This window comes from Aedes albopictus, chromosome 2 (genome assembly GCF_035046485.1).
Source record: "Aedes albopictus strain Foshan chromosome 2, AalbF5, whole genome shotgun sequence".
In the NCBI taxonomy this organism is placed as follows: domain Eukaryota; kingdom Metazoa; phylum Arthropoda; class Insecta; order Diptera; family Culicidae; genus Aedes; species Aedes albopictus.
In genome coordinates this window covers 138,227,040-138,248,847 of record NC_085137.1, presented here as the reverse complement: position 1 = coordinate 138,248,847, position 21,808 = coordinate 138,227,040, and the positions used below count along the sequence as shown (strand labels likewise).

The following is a 21,808-nucleotide window of genomic DNA, read 5'->3' as shown; positions in this document are numbered from 1 at the left end:
TCCAGTGATCTATTTTAAGATCAGTATATTGAGTTGAGTTCCTCACTGTTGCTCAGATTTTCTCCTATTTATACCAAAGTGTCGATCATTGATAAAAAGAGTAACTCAGAATTTCTTAGAGTTGCTCTCGTTTGCACAGTGTCTTGCCCCTAGGTACAACTAGCGTGGTTTTCCAATGCGTAGTTCGGAAAAGTTGATCAGGGCATCAAGAGCTATTCGGCGAAGAACTAATTCATTCTAGGTTTATCCACTAGCAGGGCTATTGAGTTACGTAATTTGCTGTATCCTAAGATTCAGACCTTATAAAAATGTCATTTTCGGCCAAATTGATGAGGACATCAATGGTTATCCGATGATGAACTAGTAGTATGTAGGTTCACCCGCTAGATGGCGCTAAAGAGTCATAGAAATTTTAAAGTTTCTGTAACTCAAGAATCAATCTACCTACTTAGAAGAATTATATCTTTGGCAAATTCTTAAATTATCCGACTGGCGGATTTTTTTTTCTTTATTTTGTTTTATTTGCTTAAAATTCGCACAATTAATTCTTTACACAACTCTTCGAAGTTCTAAACTATATATCTTGAAAATCAGATTACATGGAAGAATTGCGTCTTCGGCAAAATTGATCAGGAATGATGAAATGGTTTCTGAACTCATCCGATTGATGGCGTCTTAGAAATTGTAAACTCCAGTATCTCTGAACTACATGTACACTAATTTTATCTCGGGAAGGGTGAACATCATGGGATATCCAATGATGAAGAAGTTGATTCTTAATAGTTATTAAACTTTTGAAATTCTAAATTTAATTTAAATTCTAAATTAAATCTGGTGTTCAATTTGAAAAGGTCGTATGTTTTCTGTGATTCATATGCAGATTCGACCTATTCAAATCGAATGCCAGAGATATTTTTGGTTTTGTTTTTTGTTTCCAAAGTATGTGTTTGCAATCAACTTTTTTGAGTACAGATTATTACTACATACTACATCTTTGACAAAGTTGATATCAGATAATTCAGATTCAAACTCCAAGTGAAAGGTGTTTTTAAAGGTTCAAAATACATTCATTGTTAATTTTAATATGAATTTTCAAAGTTGTGTGTTGATTTCAAGCAGAAACGTTTAAGAATTTTGGAAGATGTTCCTCTACAATGTCCTGTATTTCATCAGAAATTTCCGTGAAAATTATTGCAATGACTTTCCTTTAAACACAGAAAAAAATAAATGCAACCCGCCCGATTTAACTCATTCCGATGTAATTACGATTCCTATGTACGAATACATCGTTTTGATGTAAAATCTTTTGTTCTTATATGTGTACATCGTCCTGTGTAATATTCATGCAACCGACGGATTGATCGGGTTGCAGCAGTTCAGATGTAATATTACACAACAGTTTTTTCTGTGTGGTTTTAAAATTCTCCAGTAGAAATTATGTATTACGATTGTATTCAGGCGTTTTAGTCAAAATAATGAACAGCCCAATTCAGCATATCTAACATGTTACCCAAAGTTCCACCTATGTACGGTACCAAAAAGCCACCAGAGACTGATCTCTTCTATCCAGCATCACCGCCATCATCCCGAGAGGTGCAGAGCCGACGGACAGTGTGCTCGAGCGAGAGGTGGCCCACCGAACCGTGAGCAAGAGCGAGCCAGCCGATCTGGCCAAAACCGAAGTAGTTTAAGTACAGTTACACCAACGCTGACTTGTTGCTCGACCTTCGATAGTATGCGTACCACCCAGCACCGAGCAGTAAGTGGGTAGATTAGATCTCCCCGACCGCGCGCAGATCTTATGGGACTCTTCTGCTGGCTGGCTGGCTGATGGTGTGTTGTCTATGCCTGCCTGCGCCTACACACTACACCATTCTCTGTGGGTCGACGAGCATTGAGTTCCCGTCGTCGTCGTATCTCTGAACCCAGCTCAACAGTGCTGATCCGTTCGGTTATTGTCAACTCAGCCGTACGCCGGAACAGTCGAGACTTTGTCGGGGCTCCTCGAGTTTGTCGAATAACCTTATAGAGCTACACAGTACTATAGTGCAGAGAGCAGGAAAGAAGTAGAAAAAATAAGCACACATTCAACTGACTTGCTGGCTGTGTGCTCTGCTATTTAGTGTCTGCACCTATAGTAGAAGCGGAAAGCGCTGCGTTTGTACTTAAGTAACATTATCGTTCGTGAGTATAGGGAGGACCCAATCGGTATCGAAATTTCGGCAATTCGCGACGCGTCCAGTGTAGTGCTACCCAGCGGTATCGGTATTTTCGCGCATCGGCCACGTTCTGGCGCTGGTGGCCGGATAGTAAGAACTTGATTAGTGCTTGATTGGAGGAGTTATCGGACCAGATTGTGCGGTGTAGAGTTGGAGGGCAGACCTCATCGATCCAGCTACAGTCGTGGTCGCCACGGCGGGTGTATAGAACGGTGTCGTGGGTCCGGGTCGAGACGTGTGCAGCGGGGGTGCTCTGCCACAACACAGTTCAAGAAGAATAGCGCGACGCCGTACATCAGTGTAAAGTGCGAAGAAACCGAGAGTTTCGGGCACATCGGCAAAGAAAGGAGTTACCGCGGGTAGTGTAGTATACGAGTGACCCATCGGCTAAGCGGTGTGTTTGTGGAGCCGCTTCCCCACAAGATCGCGAGTGTTAGTGGCGAATTTTGCCTACAGGGAGGAGGAAAATTTTTGTTTTTTGAATTTGGTTCGATTCGATTTTTTTTTCGGGAGGTTGAAGGAAGCATTGATCGTAACGGGTGTGGAGTGTGAAAAGGAAAAGAAGAGCTATTGAAAGCGCGTTGTGGATTAGGAAGATACAGAAAAGCGAAACAAGTTGATTCATACGGAATTCCTATACACATACACTAGTACAAAGAGAGTGAAAGAATAGTGTTTTTTTTTCGAACGCCGCAGAAGAGTATTATTGATGAACGCAGTACATCGAGGGATGGAAAGGCATAACTGAGTTGCACATATAGAACAAGTGTAAAAGGTTGTACAGCTTGAATGCAGTAAAACAAACAGAGCCTTAATCTTACCTGTACCTCTTCTCTCTATTTCTCTACTGCAGAGTGATCGTTTGACGATAATTGTTCAAAAAGAGCGAGAAGAAGTGAGTTGTTTGAGAGAAGATTGGGAACCAAGCTTGACCTGTTGCAAAATCAGACATCATGATGAATACGTACAGCAATAGTGTAAATCAGGAAAACACCATCCAGTCGACGCAGAGCATTGCCGACTATTTGGCACAGCTACTTAAAGATCGAAAACAGTTGGCAGCCTTCCCCAATGTGTTCATTCACGTCGAACGTTTGCTCGACGAGGAGATATCCAAGGTCCGAGCGTCCCTGTTCCAGATCAATGGAGTGACGAAAGAGCCTCTGCAGCTTCCAGAACCGGAGGGTGAAGCGATTACTTTGAACGAGAAAGTATACGTCCCGGTGAAGGAGCATCCAGATTTCAACTTTGTTGGCAGAATTCTCGGTCCTCGAGGCATGACAGCCAAGCAGCTGGAGCAGGAAACGGGATGCAAGATAATGGTTCGGGGGAAAGGCTCTATGCGAGATAAGAAGAAAGAGGAAGCCAATCGGGGTAAACCGAACTGGGAGCATCTGTCAGACGATCTGCACGTGTTGATTACCGTTGAAGATACCGAGAACCGGGCATCGATCAAGATCAAGCGCGCACTGGATGAGGTCAAGAAACTGCTGGTTCCCCATGCTGAAGGCGAAGACGAACTCAAGAAACGACAGCTCATGGAACTGGCCATCATCAACGGAACCTATCGGGACTCGAGCACGAAAGCGCCACCAGCGGAGATCAGCTTCGAGTCGGTCTACGATGGATGGAAGCAACTCGGTGCCGAACAGCGATTAATTAACCCCGCCGCCATCACGGGTCTTACGCAGAACCAGCTCGCTGCGGCCGCACGATCAGCCGCCAATCCACTCGGTGCTCCGCTGATCCTGTCGCCACGAATCTCAGTGCCAACGACCGGTGCCAGTCTTATGACCGGTTCGGCGCCACCCACCATCGATCACACCACCGGACTGATATACGCAACCGCACCGTACGCCGACTACGCCAGCTATGCAGCCCTGGCCGCCGGGAACCCACTGCTTGCGGAGTACGCCGATCACAGTGTAGGTGCAATCAAAACTCAAAGAAGGCAATTCGCGCCTAGAGATCATCCTTACTAAAACCGGGCAAAGGGCAATAATCAGCAAACACGCATAAAACCACCACACATAATTTATATATATACTTCTATTATATATAACTCTATTTTTTAATAACTTTTTTTTTGTTTTTAATCATTGTTAATTCTGAAATAGATATAAAACAAATCTGCACTCACATCTAATAATAATCTAGAAGATCTTACATCTCAAAAATAACTCTACTGAATAGATAAAAACGCGTCTAGAACTCTTTACTATTAAAAACCAGTTGTCAATAACGAATCTAAAACCAAAACCAACTATTCAATCGCATTATTAAAACCAATCACACATTCAGAGAAAAAAGTACAGAAAAAAAACTGACAATGCAACCACCCCCCGCGAGAGGAACAACAACCAATCACCACCAAACCCCACCACCAATCCGCCCGCAGTCTCTCGACTTCAGGCCATTCATGCAGTTCAACATTCTTCCTCAGCTCATCCCCGACCACAATCTCTGTCTGTCTTCTCTATTATATGTTTCTCTGTTTCTGTTTTACTGCATCCCCGCACACTTGTCCACTGTGGATCAAGGAGATCCGAATCAGATCGAACATTCAAATCTAATCCACCCCGAAAAATGTCCTCGGAAGTTTTGTTGACTAACCCGATGCTCCCGCTCCCCCCCTTCCCATCACCTAAACCACCAACAACACTGTACTGTTACTGCGTTTGTATCCTTGAGGTTGAGAGGAACCTTTTTCATTGGAAATTTGCATTGAAGGGTAGATCGTTTCACGTCCGTTTTCTCGTGTAAAAAATCGCGAAAATTAGGGTACGTTTCTAAATCAGTCGAGTGACGATGACGACGGTGACGCGACACTACTGTATGTACATGTTTTCGAAGCGGATCCATTTCAATTTTTTTGCCATTGGAGTACGATGCGGGTGGACGATCGCAACGATCGCCGCCACAAGTGGTGACAAAGTCGATTGATGATGATATCGAGCTGGATAGTTGATAATAACGTAGGCAAATGTTTGCTGGAGGGTTGGGGGAAATTTCTTGGGAATGTGGGATTCTGGATAACCTTGTTGACGGAAGTTCGTCATTTTAGAAATTTGGGATTTTATGGAATCCGACGGAGATTTTGTGTTTATTGGAAAACACATATTCAAACGTGGAATTTCTAAAGTTTTACCAATATGATGAAAGTCTTTCATATTAGTTAATATTGGATGATGTCTTCGTACCATTTCTAATATCTTGGTCATTTGAGTGGAAAACAAACTACGAAAAAATCCTAAACAGAAACTTTATCTTTAAGTAATATTCGGAAAAGGTGTTTCAAAATCTTGAATTTGCATGTAATCTTGAAGTGCATGTAATAACAATTTGGAGTTTTCACCACTTCTTTATCTCAAGAAACTCATTATTTGGAACGTATTCTTGGAATTCTTCGATAACATTTCAGAAGTGTTTTTGTGTGTATTTTTTCAAAGAACTCCATCACGAATCTTTATAAAGATTCCTAAAAGTTCATCCAAAACTCTCACTGCGATTTCTTTACTAGGCCTTGAATTCTTCTTGAACTTTTTGAAAACACTGATATTCCAAAGACTAAATTAGATGTTTCTCTCAGTATTTAGATCGGGTTTCCTATAGCCATTTTTGCAAGAGCTGGTTTTGGTCGAAGAATTTCACTAGAACGTTTTGTTTTGTGTACACAATCTGTCATTAATTTTAAGTCAGAATTTCTCTCAGAGTTGCTACAGGAGTCAACCCTGAAATTTCTACTAGAGTTCTTCCAAGGATGTCTAAGGGAGTTTTCCAGGAATTTTCTGCAGGAGTTCCTCCCGACATTTCTGCCAAAGATTTTCCTGTAACATCTTCAAGACATTTCTGTGAGCTTTCTCATAGAGTTCATTCCTAGTTTTCAACATGAGTTTTTCTTAAAGATTCTCACGGGATTTATTTTGAAGTTTTACCTGAGAAAATTTCTCCCGGAGTTTCTCCTGGAACTTCTCTCAGAGGATTCCTTCCGATGTTGGTCCTGGGGTGTCTGTCAGAGTTTTTTCTGAATTTATCCTGGACTTTCTCCTAAGATTTTTTTTCCGGAGTGTCTGCTGGGATTTCTACAAGAGCTATTGCTGATATTTCTCATTGAATTCTGGTTTCTTTCAGAGCCAGCCTGTTTCTCGTAGTTGTACCGTATTTCTTGCAGTGATTCCCAGAACTTGTTCCGAAATCTTTACCGGAAATTGTCCCGAGATTCTGGATACTTCTTCAGGGATTTCTTTAATAGGTATTCCCAGGGTTCTTGCTGGGATTTTTCCTCGGGTTCTCCTCAGAATGTCTCCTGGGATGACATACGAAATTCCTTGTAAGAAATTCCCGGAGAAATATTGGAAGCAATGCCCGAAACTCCACAAAGTCTTATTGAAGAAATCTCGACAGGAACTTTAGAAACAAAAAAACCTGAGAATAAATGAAACATCTCGGAAAAGAGTTCTAAGAATAATCCCGTGAAAAATCCAAGGAGGAACTCAGAAAACCTTTTGGAATCCTGGGATCAGGTATAGGCAAGATTCCGTGAGGAAATTCTAGAGTCGAAAAACTTTTAGTAAAGATCCCAAGATAAACTGTTGGAAAGCTATCCCGGAAAACCTTTGAATTATTTTGGATGGATCTTCAGTAGTAATCCAGCGAGAATTTCCGAAAAAATATCGGGAGCTACCCCAACACGAAAAACTTCTACGAAATCCAGGAAGGAACTCTGGTACAAATCCCAGGAACAACTCTCAGAAATCTTGGAAAATGTTTACTTAATTTTTGGGAATGTTCTTGAATAGTATTTGAAGAGGATTTAATTTGAAAGCGATATGAATTTCAAGAAGAAGGCTCTGGGAGCTTATTTTACAGAGAGTCTTATTCTAGCAGGATCCCGTTACAGCCATGTAGGAATTCTGAGATTAAATTCTTCTATTATCTTCTAGTGAATCCCATGCAGCGTTAATGAGAAAACTTGAATAAAAATGCATAACAATCTGAAGAAATTGCTGGTAAAATCATTAATCTATATTTTAACGAGTTAACTATAAAATCACTAGCTAAATAAACAAACAAATTTTTAGGAATGCATTTCAGGACTGCTTCAGTAGGTCGGCTCCAGAGGCACGTTCTCCTCCATTTGGGAAATTTGTGCCATAAAACTGCTTATATTTGTGCGGGAATGCTTACAAAAATTCGTTAGGAAAATATTGAAGACAATCAAGAGGAGTCTCAGGACGAAAACTCCGGCAAAATATTGTTAAAATTGTAGGATAAAATTCCTTATAAAGCCCCTCCAGATTTATACCAGATTGAATTTCAAGAAAAAGTTTTTTTTTTGTAGAATCACTGAACAAATTTTTAGACGATTAGAAGCTCGACTGAATCTGAAGAATTCATTTGAGAAATTTATAAATTTGTTTTTTAGAAATGCTTACGCGTTTCTGATGGCAATCTGTAGTAATTCGCAAACAATTATAGGGAAGAACCTGGAAAAAGCTTCTGATGGAATCCGAAGAGGAATTCCTGATGGCATCTTTGAAACAATGCATTGTTTGGAAAACCTCCTACAAGATACGCTGAGATGTTCTTACAGTCAGCCATACTTTAGTTAAGAACTGCTGCCAAATATAGGTCTTATTTTTAATTATATTTCAGCTGGCATTCTTGTAGAAATATTTCACCCTGGGAATAATTCTAATGGAATTCTTGGATGATATCTTTGTGGAATCGCAAAAGGAATCCCCAGAGGACATTCAAGAAATATTTAGACAAATATGTTGTTGCAACTGTGGAGATTTCTTCGAAAACATCTATGAAATAATTCGTAAATTACAGCTTGAATATATTTAGACGAGGACTTGTTCGACTGGATAACACAACAAACATTATTACTATACAATGGATGAATCATCCACTCTTAATCAGCTACCTTTCTTACTCGAGAATACTTTGATTTTATTGTTTTTCAGCTTACAGTCTCATGAATTACGTTGATTATTTGATTATCATCGCCAACGTATCGACACGGGTAGTGGACCTTCCGCAGGGCCCAAAAATTGGATATATTTAATTCTGAATCATGTCAGAAGGCAATTTCTAGTTCAATCTGTTATAAAATTAATGAACCAATACCTAAAAGAAACTATGAAATAATTGACTGTTTGAATTTTGAAAACAAGCTTTGGATAACTTGAGGAACTCCTTCAAGATACCTGAGAAAACCCTTGTTGGCAATCAAAAGGAATGGCTCAACCTCAAATATTGCTTGGATTTTCCAAATAAGTTCTTTTTTCAATCCCTGGTGGAACTTGTGGAATCTTAGACGATTGGCGAATCTTTGATTGTTTAATAAATCACTGGAGATTTTCCTGATGGAATTGATGAAGAAATTTATGAAAAAGCTTTGTGAAACAAATTTTCAATAAAATAAATGAATAATTTTGGACAAATTTCAATATTTCCAGAGGAGCATTTGGGAGAACTCTCAGCAAGATATTTTCTTAAATATTGCGATTGCGATTGAGTTTCTTGGAAACTTTCTAATTAATCCCGAAAATAAGTAAAAATTTTAAATGTATATTTTTATGTTGTATCTCACATTTTCCCGAATTTTGCTCGTTGACTTTGAACTGCTGGGAAAAAGTCAGCTCGTCGAGAAGGATAGATTTATTTATGAAGTCATTGCGAGAGAAATGTAGACTTCCTGAACGAACTTTCAATAGAATCTCTGGAGAAAATCAAAAAGTATCATTTTTATGAATTTCGTAAAAATACAAGAGAATTTCCCTGTGAGGAATTTGATAACAAGCTCATTACTAAAGCTTCTATAGAACTCTCTGATGCACTTTATGTGGAAGATTTGATTTCAGAACTAACTCAAAAAGTAATGAAATAAATCTGAAACATTCTCTATCTAGGTAAACTCTCTCTTGAACTCGTCTGCAAGGGCATATCTAATTTCCAATAGTTTCCAGCGGACTTCCTTAAAAAAACTTTTGCAATACAGGAAACCGTCAAAAAAAATTCATTAGTTTCTTTAAAAAGTTTTCAGAAATTTGTCTTGAGGTATTCTACTCTTTGGGAGAAATTTCAGAGTTTTTCACCTTAATCAGCATTTCCAAATCATTTCCATTGATTCAATCCAAAACCTTTTTCTTAAATATGAATACATGTCATAGATAGCAGAAAATCTAGTTAATATGTGAGGATCGAACAATTTCTCAAAAGTTTCATTTCTGCTGAAGTTCGCTATAACCTTTACTGCTTTTTCTTTGAGAAAACTTTCACAATTTTTCTTGAAGTTAAGTTATACTCAGAGTGCTTCAAAAATGATTTTCATAAATAAAAAAACTCTGTTTGGTTATTTTGGATCTTTTAATGCATTCATTAGAGAGCTTCTGAGCAAAACCCCAAAGTAGATGTAACACATAAATCTAGCTAAAATCTTAGGGAAGCATTTATTGTTATTAAAAGAGAAATTAAATCTAGAACAAGCTGAAGGAAAAAACTAAGGAATCTTCCTTCCCTTCTCCTGCTAGCAAATTTCTGAAGAAGAATTGGAATAATACCAAGTAGTACTTTCAGAACGATCTGGAGAATGTATAAATGATTTTGAAGATTTCCAGGACAATCTTTTAATGGAAATTTTTGTCGAACTTCAGGAAGATGTACGAAAACTAGAGAAATTCAAAACGGAATTCTGTAATAAATTTGCATAGTTTGACGAGAACGTTATTCTAAGATACCTTGTCTTTGGCTCGGTAGCTTAGGTGACAGCACTCACCTGGCGTACAAGGGTCGTGAGTTCAAATCTCACCTGAGTCTATGGATTTTTTTTTTCATATGTTAACTCATGCTTTATCCATATGCATATATGTACTCAACAAATGGTGAGTTCGTTAGAAGTCATAATTGATTACAAGGACTAGTATTCCAAAACTTTGCACTTTGAAAAAGATAAAGTACTTATTGGTTCCTCATTTACTATCAATCAAGATCGTCACCAATCGACTTTTCCACCGCGCATGAAAGAACCCAAAAACCCCAAAACAACCTGACTTGTACCACTACTGACTCCAACACAAACCCCACCACCACCTGACGACAATCAAAACTGAAATGCCTTGTAGCAATTAGTAGTAGTAGCAGCAGCAGTAGAATGAGAGAGAGATGCATTATTCGTTATGACTTTTTCGTATTAACTTGGTGCCATGGTAGTCTCGAAATATTTACAAATAAATACTTCTCTACTAGAATGTTGAAAATTGAAAAGTGAAAAGAAAAGCAGAAACAATCAACAATGAGAGCAAAGCTTTTGTTCGTGTCTTCTCAAACACACAAACACACACACACTTACACATATAACATTAAAAATATATTAACAACAAGTGCGCGACAAAACGTGAGCGTGAGTGAGAGCGAAAGAGAGAAAGAAAGCGCGATCGTGAGGAACACTTATCTCTGATGAGTTTTTGAGTTTATTTTTAATATAACAACAAAACCCCAACACCCACACGCGTACATACTTATGTGCAAAATTACACCCACACACACAAACAAACACAAATACACAGTTAGGATGTAAGGACATTTATTAGGGAAATCCCCTTGAGCACTGTTAGAGAAAAAAAAAGAATATAAAATTCGTCAGAAAAGTGTGCTAACACCGTTTTTTCCTTTGTGAGGGCAAAACTAGCCAACAAAAAACCTGATCGAATCAAGCGAGAGATTTTTACTTTTAATATTTAACACAAACAAAACAAAAAACGGAAGGTCTGTCTGTCAGAGGGATGGAATGCAGAATCCTCGATTCGTGTAACACAAAAAAAAACTGAAACAAAATTAAACCGTCCCAGTGCCTTCAATCCCACCCCGTCGTCCCAGGGTCGAGGAAGCGACGTAGCGCCACGGGGAGAGCACGGGACGACCACGTCGGAATAACACGTAATCTCAGAAATTATTAATAGTTAGATGTGTTTTAACTGTGTAGACTTAACTTAGTAGAGCAAACTGTATAGCGCGTTAAGTGATGGAACAAAAACAAACGAAAGCAAGTTATTTTATTTTTTTTTATCAGTAAGATAAAATGCAAGTCTATTTTATTAACGTATTAACAAAAGGAAAACAATTGCAAATGAAATTGCAAATAAAACAATAACGTAACTAGCAAACAGAGAATGAAGCAGATGTGCAAGAAAAGATGCAAAACATGGAGCAAAACCAACAGCAACAAAACAAGCAAGAATCCAATAATAACTCATCTTTAAACAAAACCTAGAAACAATCTCTTTTTATTCTTATCATAATATAATGTTATTAATAACGCTATCACAATCTCTTGATTAATCGTCATTTGCATTCGGCTGGCTCGGTAGAAGGGACGCTCGCAAATCGCAAGCAGCACTCTGTCTCTTGTCTCATTGTCACATGTAGAGTAGCACACGGAATCATACTGTCGTCGTCGTTGGAAACTAGCTTGAATTAACCAGGCTTCACTATGTGGCGAGTAAGCGAGAATGCGTGCCTTTAACTATATAATAACTTTAACCACCCAAAAAAGAGATAAGATCGAATATCAGTAACACTATTAATAATTATTCATACATGGATAACGCAACCGGAGAGGAGCTTTGAATATCGAAATCGAAAAGTATGGTTATCTTAACACGTTATTAACAATGTAATTGCACAAACCTATTAATTCAGATTAATACTATTGTTTTTCACTTCTCGAACGAGCTTGACGAATCAGAGCAACAACGCCGACCAACGCAGATTGTTAACAAAACCGTTGCTGGCAGTCTTAATCCACTTTTAATAATATAGTTCTAACATTTCGAATGAAGCCAGCGGAGTAATCGAAAAACGATTGAATTAACGATCAGCTCGGAGAAACTCAATACGTTAGTATCAGTAATATCTTAAACTATCTCTTATCATTATTAACGTTTTTCTTAGTTTAATAATACAAGTGCACTTTTTAGCGAGTAACGAAATAAAGTTATAACTTAATAATAACAATAACAACTTACTTTTATTTATTCACGCCTTTTCAAGCTCACACCCACCTAACCTTTTCAGTCTCTTCACATACCTCATCGCCCCGGAGGGCGGCCTCTATCCCTAACCTACTTGAACCATCTTTCTTCTTTCTAATTTACACACCTTTGGCTTATCACACACTTACAATCACCCAACCCTGTGAATACTCGTACTTATAAAAACCACCCAAACATCCCCCATTCGTCATCAACTTGATTATATGTGCTTATTACTTGGCATTATGTTTGAGAAAGAATAATCCCTTACTAGTCACCTTTCGCATCACCCACTTACAACGAGGAAACCAAAAAACGAGATTAACCCGCTCTATCACGAATCTAAACTGGTGCTCTCTATCCCTTTAAAAGTTCGTGTCCTCGAAAGATCAGGCAAGTACCTAACAAACCGGAATTCTTCGTGGCGTCGTTGTTTGCTTTGCTGGTGGCATCCTGACTCGATGAATGTGCCCGGATTTTGAATACGTCCTCCAATCTGTCTCTCTCTCTATCTAGCCATTGCATAATTGTTCTTCATGTTACTCAACCAACAGTATTTATGCGCTCTCTGACATTTATCTAATACTTATTTATTAACGGGGATGCTACTTAAAACTTATACACGTGTAAATATTTGTAACGCAACATTCGATTAGGAGGCTTCAAACCGATATCTTCGCTTCCAATTTCGGCAAAAGTTGACAACAATCGTCATACCCCTACGCGCTGTCCGTTAAATGTTAATTGATGCTTAACATAAGCACATATTGATCAAAACCACGAACGCCGATCAACGCGTCGCGGCGACGCTTGTTCAATCACCGATCACGAATTCCGTATCGCTGCGGCTTCCGTGTTAATTACTAGATTAAATAATTTCCAATTTTTCGGTGCTTTTGGATAGCTAGCTAACTGGTTTCAAGTGTCACTTGTTCTCTCGCATACGAACTAGGAACAAGTTCATACAGTTCCCTCCTGCACTGATAACGCTATTGGGGGAGGCATATTCTCGCAAACCAAACGAAGATGCTTCTTGTCTGATAAGATATGCGCCCCGGGATGAGATTCCTATGCTTGTTCACATGGCTTCTGCAAGCTAAGTAATAAGTAAAAGGAGGTACCTACTGCCTTTCTGTATTATCTTTTTGTCGCAATTGCTGAGATTTGTCTACACACCAAATGTTCATTATACGGGGACGCTACGACGCTACGATGACGCTGATATGACGAGAGATAGCCGATGGGTGCAATTCAATGATTAGGTAATCAGATGGTGCGGATCAATTTTGCCTGAAGTATTTACACCGTATTCAGGCGGATGCTGGCAAAAGATGTACTTAACGAGCATGCACTTTTGATGATGATCGAATACGGATTTGGAGATTTAAGTAATGTTTAGATTTCAATTAGCAATGACGATTGCTCGTTCAATATGCAGATGCATAGAGGGACTTGATTATGCTGATCTGAATTCCGTAATCGTTGTGCCATAGTCTTAGCCTGGACAATTTGTTCGGATCAGTTAGACAGTTTCTACTTATAGTGACAAAAAATCTCTCTTTTTCTGAAAGCATTTTGTCAAATATCGGAATCTGAATCAAACGGTTCTGTATTCGAGTCTAAGTGGAGATATTTCTTCGACTTTTGTCAATAGTCATTTATTTGTTGTCATGTGTGGTATTGTTCATAACAACTAAATGAAGCTTCTAAATTCTTGAAAAAGACGATATATACGCCGAAACGTCAGAATGTTGAAGGAATAGTCGTTTTAGCTAATTTTTGACTGAATGAAATTTAGACTGATGATTTACAATAATTGAAAAAATCGTCTGGTTTCTCTAGAAATGCCAGCTTGAATTCCTTCAGGAATATCTGCTGGGGATTCTTCCAAAAAATTCAACTGGAGATCCCCCTAGCCATTGTTTTTGAGTATTATCCAAGAGTTTTTTTTGAAAAAAATCCACCAAAGATGCATTCTGTGGATTTGTCCAAACTCTTTTATGCATTTTTTCTTGGAGTTTTTCCAGAAAATAGTTAAAAGCTCCTTTAGGGATTCATACACAAGGTGAGACTGGGATGAAAAAAATCTAGGGATCTAAGGATTTCTCCAAGAACCCCTCAAAAACTCCCACTTGCCAGTCCTGAAGGATATCCAGGAGAAACTCCTGGATAATCCCTTGAAAGAACGCCTGGGGCATTCCTAGAAAACAATAGTCGTTTTAGCTGATTAAAAAACGGAAAGAGCTGAAAACCTATCTTTTGAATTGTAAACTAGGAGCTGTAGAGATTTCCATTATCACCATGAACTTAATTTATCATATTTTCATGGTCATTTATTATGTTTTCAATAATTGAAACAACCACCTGGTTTTTCTAGGAATGCCAGCTTGAATTCCTTCAGGAATTCTTGCAGGAAATTCCTCCAAAAACTTCAACTGGGGACTCTCCTAGGCATTCTTTCTGAATATTTATCCAAGAAGTTTTTTTTAAAGATTTTACCAAGGATGCCTTTTGTCGATTCTTCCAAACTCTTTTGTGAATTTCTTCTTGGAGTTTCACCAGAAAGTAGTTAAAAGCTCCTTTAGGGATTCATACAGCCTGGGATCAAAACAATCTAGGGCTCTAGGGATATCATCAACAACTTTTGAAAAAATCGCAGAAGGGACTTCTGAAGGATATACAGGGGAAACTCCAGGATAGTTGCCAGAAGAAACTTCTGGGGCATTCCTAGAAAAAAAAAAACTCACGGAAGACTCCCACAAGGAACTCCCGGAGGGTTCCTTAAAAGAACTCCTGCAAGTTCCCAGAAAGAACTTCCTTAGGATTCCTACGAGGATCTTCAGGATAATTTTCAGAAGGAACCTCAGCAGAAATACCAAAAAGAACCTGTTAAATCTTATAATATCTGGAACAATATCAGAAGCAATTTCTAGAGGAATTTCAGAAAATAATGTTGGGAAAAATCTCTTAGGTACTTCTGAAGAAAGCCACAGAGAAAATCCGGGAGGAATAAGAAGTGAAATCAGAATCTCAAAAGCAACCCAAGGTTAAAACCCGGTATAAATCCCTAATGAATACCGACACTTGGTGGACCTACTGAGGGAATTCCTAAAAGAAATTTAAGAAGAGAAATCATCCAGGAGGAACTTCTGAAGGAATCCCGGGTATCATGAACTCTTTTTACGAAAACTTCTCATCGAGACAACCTAGAGGAATCCCAGAAGAAATCACTTGGGGAAACCTAAAAGTATGTAGTTCTGGAAGAATTCCAAAAGATTACATAGAAAAAGTCATTTAGATTTCCGATTTAAATAAAAGAAGAAACTTCTGAAGAAATTTCTTGGGGAATCTCTTAAAAAGTTCATGGAGAAGTTTGACCCGGAAGGAAGAAAACACATTCTTCATTATAAAGCCTTCCAAGAGATGGATCATTCCGATACGAGTGTCATTCTGGAAAGCGTGGCTCTGAGTAATGTAATTGCCATATGCGTTCAACGAAAATAGACAGATATATGAATTTCAGGTTCCAAAAGTTAGGCAGATGTTAGTTAGAAAAGTAAAAAGTGTGAACTTTTACATGATAAAACATGCTATTAACATTTATTTTTAAAATAACACTAGTTTACAAAAAAAAAAACGAAAGTCATGAACTTCAATCAATGTTCTGATTCAAGATCGTACTTCAAAAAATTTTATGTCGAACAGTTTTTGTTTTTTTTTGTTTTGAAAATCAAGCTCTACCGTTTTTTTTTAAATATGGAATTTTCTAAAATTTAAATATTTTTCGTTTCAGTAAACGAATTTTCAATCTTTTTGCCTAAATAGAAAGCTGAATATATATGTTTCGATAATCTGAACATAGTTTTTGCATCAAATTAATATGATTGGAGATATCTAGAGCAACATTTGAAAAGGGCCCAAGAGGTCTTGTGTCTTTTTTCGAAAACGCTCCGTAGGGCATAACAGCAGCCCGCAAATGAACACCGTTATCCGAAAGATCGACGTTTGCTCTATCTGATAGCGGTCTTAGTTTGTGTGAATAAGCTGATGGGGGCTCAGGTGCGACGTGTGAAGTCATTGTTTAACCGTTATGTGGCCGGCAAATTTTTTGCTTTTTTCTACACCGTGTATTTTAAATGGGTGCTGGGTACCCGGGTACCCTGCCGGCCACATAAGGGTTAACAATGCTTGTATGCTCTTTTGGAATGTTGCTCAAGATATTGGTTATTATATAGGCCAATCTCCCTAATTTTGAGCAAAATTTCCCAAAAATAATGGAGATTTGTATTTTTATTTTCAGTAAGAAAAATCAATTAAAAAAATCTTACTCGACGTACATTTGAAACATTAGATGTTAGCCAGTTAAAGTAAAAAGTTCAATCGGAGCATTGGTTACGGAAATAGAGATGTATGAAGGGAGCAACTTTGTTTAAAAATGGAACAAAAATCGACTTCAAATCGACAGCCTTGTATGAAAAGTCGAAAAAAAACAGCTTACCGAGTTCAAAAATGCTCTAAACTAGTGTAATCTACATAATTGTAGTTAACGAATGTGTTCTCTCGTAAATCTTCCAGTTTATATTGAGCATTTTTAATTAATAATGCCAAAGAAAATAATCCGTTTTCGTCAACTAAAAATCACCGACCGTGTTGGCAATTAAAAACGGATCATACCAGCACAGAGAAACCGATGTAACACTTAGAACAAATTATATCAAAAATCATCGTCATGAAATCGTAATCGCCCAATGCTGATCATACTGTATTTGGACAAGCCACCACTAGATGCCAATAGTGAAGAAACGTCATACAAAAGCAAAAACTATGCAAGCGCCGCGACTGGTCAATTGATCAACTACCAAATATTTGAATCAACCGTTGAAAAGGTAATCGATAGGAAGCGAGTAGAGTGTGACGTCTGTTTCTCTGTGATACCAGTATTACCCAAAATGTTTACTGAGCGGCTACATTAGCTATTATATTATGTTTAGATTTGTATGAAGACACTAAACTCCCCTTTAAACTATCCGGGAAGTCGTGATCTATTGAAGGTTGCAGTGCACTTATCATCGTACTGATCACATAGTGCAATTCCGCTTGTGTCTTATGGGATTAACGCGAAAATGGATGCATTTGGTTTTTATTTTTTAAATAACGGAGCAACATTTTCAACATCGGTTTTTATACATATTTAGAGGAAGGATCAAGGTATCTCCACATCTCCTTAACTCATACCTGATTGATGGAAAATGTTTATCAGTTGTCCAGAAACATGTTCATTTTCGAAATTTCTTTTAAAATTGTTTAAGTAAAACTGAAAAACATTTCTCAGCAGTAACTAGTCCAGAAGATACCTTAATCCTTCCTCTAAATGTGAATAGAAACCGATTTTGAAAATATTCCTCTGCTATTTAATAAAAAAATATTGAAAAACCATAAATGAGAAACTAATGCAACCAGTTTCCCTTTAAATACAATCGTTAGTAGTTCAGAATAAGGTAATAGTGGAATGTGTTCAACTTTTGTAATAGATCTAGTCAAAAATGTCTTTCGGAGTTGATTAAAGAATATCCATAATTTATATTTCAGGAATATTTTTCAAAAAGGAGAAATTTATGAGGAAGTATGACGAATTTCCTGAAACAATTGCGTATATTATTTTATGCTTTTGAAAGCCTTTGGTATCCTGTAAAAAAATATAGATTTCGTGAGTATATTTTGGAATATTTCATTCCCAGCGGAATCCATGTTTTTTTTGCATTTTACTATAAAAACCTTGTGCAAGATTTCCAGATTTTTTTTTAGAAAATGAAATTACAAAGGAACATAAAATTATGATTACATTGAGAGAATTCTTGAAATAAACTATTGGATGAATATTGGTGGCTCATCCGTGGAGTTTCTGAATAAACCTTTGATAGAATGTCATGAATTTTTCAAAAAACTGCGGAGCTGCAGAAAGTTTTTGTATTTTTTTAAATTTTTGGTGATAGTAGTTTCACGATGAATGTCGATCAAGAAGAATCTTGCAATCAAGGATTTTCTTCATGAATAGAAAAAAAATGTCTTGGTTAATGAGAAACGATGTGGGCCACTGTTGGACTAACATCGAATAACTATTGGGTCTATGTTGGGTTTGGTGTCCAAAATAAAAACAGGTCAATAATAAATTTATGTCGGGTTTGACGTCCTCAATGATGATAAAAGCTTTAAACAATACCACAATACCACACACTAAGAGAAAATCAGAATCACTCGTGACGTAAATTTATTGCACAGAACGTACACAATTTACTGACATAAATTTATAGGTTTTTTGACTTAATAATACGTCATACTTGTAAAATAGAGTTCAATGTGAATTAAACAATTTGTGATTTGCGCATAATTACGTTTCATAAGTATGATTAAAAATGGCAGTGGCAGAAATATACGTCACTTGGGCGTTTAAATTTAAGTCATAGTGTGTATTCAATAATTCCATAATTTCTACTGGTTTTTCCTAGAATATCTACAGGAGTTATTTTTGGCATTTATGCTAGAGTTCCTCTCAGCATTACTGCAGGAGTGTTTCACTGGTTTTCTGCAGAAGTTCATCCCGAGATTTCTTGCAGAGGTCCTCCTGGTATTGCTCCCAGAGTCCCTCACGGAATGTCTGCCAAAGTTTCTCCTGCAAGTTCTTCAACCAATTTCTATGAACTTTCGTGTAGAATTTTCCCGAACTATTTCTTAACGCGGGATTTCTTTTGAAGTTTCAAATGAAAATTTCTCACGAAGTTACTTCTGGTGTTGCTCCCGGGATATCTGACAGAGTATCTGGTGTTTTATCTGGAGATTTTTTTTTCCAGGAGTTATATTTCTCATGGATGATTTTCAGTTATTACTTCCAGAGTGTATCCCTGCATCCCTACGGGAAATTGTTCTTGGACTCCTATGGGCTTTCATTTAGAAATTTATGTAATGATTACTACCGGAACTTCTGTCAAATTCTTTTCTGGGAGTTTTCCTTGACACTTTTTCTTCTTCTTCTTCTTCTTGGCGTAACGTCCTCACTGGGACAAAGCCTGCTTCTCAGCTTAAAAAACTGTGGAAGTGCTTATTGAACACTGAGAGCTTCCTCTGCCAATGACCATTTTGCATGTGTATATCGTGTGGCAGGCACGAAGATACTCTATGCCCAAGGAAGTCAAGGAAATTTCCTTTACGAAAAGATCCTGGACCGACCGGGAATCGAACCCGTCGCCCTCAGCATGATCATGCTGAATATCCGTGCGTTTACCGCCTCGGCTATATGGGCCCTATATATTTCCTTGACACACTTCCTAGCATATCCTAGGAAGTTCCTTATAACAAATTTCCGAGGCAAGCCTTAGAAATACTGACAGAACCTTGTGAGGAACTCCGGGAAGAACTAGCTATATCAGAAATCCCAAACGAAAATTCGAGAAGAACTGGGACAACTCGGAAAAACTTCTGCAAGTAATCATAAGAAAAATGGGGAACTACAAGAGAAATTCTTCGAGGAAGTTCAAGATATATACCGAAAAATTCTCGGGAAAAATCTCTGGAACAACTTCAGCAAAAGTCTTGCATAAATCTCGGGAGAAATTGTTGTAAAGCTATCCCAGAAACCCACTAAGAGATATTGCTGAAGCAACTTTGGTATAATTTTAAGGGGATATCTGCGAGAAATTTTGGGAGGAATACCGGGAAAGATACCCCGGGAGGTACTCCTGCATTTTGAATTAAGTCAAACGTTTTTCAAAGATCGTGACTTTTAACGAATGCTCTATGTTGGCTATCGGATAATTATGAACTTTACTTGAATGTTTCTAGCTTCATGTGATGGAATTACGCTGGAAAGTGATTCCGAACAAATATGTAAATATATACTTTTTCCATCTGAATCAGATACCTTATTGCGTAATCTTGTTGTTAACAGTGATTGTTGTGAAGATTTTCTGCCGGGAAGTTGGTTTTAAACGAGTTTACTGCACCTAGTCCAGCACAAATTCTCGGCACCAGTGCCGAACTTCTAGCAAAATCAAATGGGAAATCACTTCGGCACCCATCATTGTGCTGCCGAAATGCACTCGCCTGCGTGTAATATTTGTTTTGAGCATTTGTGCGGCCTCAGAGTGAAATTGTAGGTAGCTCATTGACTGTGGATCCCGTTGCGGAAATGTTTCAGCGTTTGGAAAATATGCGGCAAGTGATATTTTGATTTGTTTTGCTGTGAGGTGTCGGGAATTAACGCGGGTGCCCAAGTAGTTCGAACATGAGTTCGAAACCCTACACGCTTAGAGAACCACTTTATCAAAAGGATCACTATTTTCACCGATTTAACATGGTAAGAGAATATGATTGGACCCCATCAACCCAATAGTATCTAACTTCTGCGGTATCCACTATAGGATAATTTAAACCAGATATTTTATGTGAAATATGACAAATTGTCTAACTTTTTTTTATTAGTTTAAAAACGTAAAGAAAGTAGGTACCCGCGTAAGCAAGTCAAAGATAGCAACGCAATGTTCACCTGTCATGAATGGACCAGCTATTAGCTGAATTTATACCTATGTATGTAGTCGAAGCGCTTCAAACGACTCTCCGTCGTGGGACTGAACTCATTTGAACTGTATCGGCTTCTGCTCTACATGCTTCTTAAAACATTGGAACCAGCTACTAGCTAATATGTACAATTGCTGATGCTGTGCGGTACAGAAAAAAAAACGCGTTTTAGTTTCTTCGTAGGCATGCGCTCCGCGCAGTCCAGCACGCTAGTGTGTGTCACGTTACTGCTCGTGCGAGTTTGCAGTTACTCTCTACGCAACCCGTCACGTCGTCCGTCGAGTAGCGGTCAATGAGCGCCGCAAAAAAAAATGAAAAATATTAACCTACTCTCGCGCGATCCATAAAGAATCACCGTCGTTGTTCCGATGTTGTTATTATTTCTTGGATTGACGCTGATACAGATCTACTACCGAACCGAAGGCATTCCATTGCCGCCGGACGGTCGCTGTATACAGCAAAGTGGAGCTGATGGTGTCCTACAATCGGCGGCGCAAGGGCGTTCGATCATTTAAATCCAACGTGGTCGTCGTCGTCGTCGTCGTCGTCAGTGAAAGTTCCATTGTAAGGTGACAACAGACGGCACACTTCGCGAAAACAAAAGCGATTTACTTCCACCACCACTAACCCTTGTACCAACCACTACACATACACAGCGACACCCGCAGCATCACGGGGAGCGCGATCGTCGTCGCCGCCGTGGTCCATCGTCTCTGTTCGGTTTTAGTGTCAGCTTCAGCAGCATCAACAACAGCATCCATATCTAGCTTAACCGAACACATCTCGCCCAACGAGGTTGAATGTGTCCATTCCACCACACTCTTTTCCATCCATTTTGAACTCTTCCGAGCAGCGACGGCGCTTCGGCGTTGTTGGGTGTGGCGACGACGCGGTACCCATGGTGGTCGGTGCATTACCAATTCCGCAACACCCGGCCCGGCCGGAGAGAAGCGCCTGTTTGCTATACGTACAGTTCATTTG

At 38.5% G+C, this 21,808-nt stretch overlaps 1 protein-coding gene across 6 annotated transcripts in view; it reads left to right on the top strand.

Annotated features, from left to right (window-relative positions):
* Positions 1-1,849: 1,849 nt before the first annotated feature.
* LOC109410223 (protein held out wings) overlaps positions 1,850-21,808 on the top strand; it is a 108,946-nt gene continuing 88,987 nt past the window's right edge. For 4 of the 6 annotated variants that reach the window (XM_062850519.1, XM_062850518.1, XM_062850513.1 and 1 more), the window contains exons 1-2: positions 2,187-2,994; positions 3,073-4,144. In XM_062850519.1, coding sequence (XP_062706503.1) covers positions 3,173-4,144 — 972 coding nt within the window. In that variant the 5' untranslated portion in view covers positions 2,187-2,994; positions 3,073-3,172. The other 2 variants (XM_062850516.1, XM_062850514.1) reach the window with 2 other exon arrangements.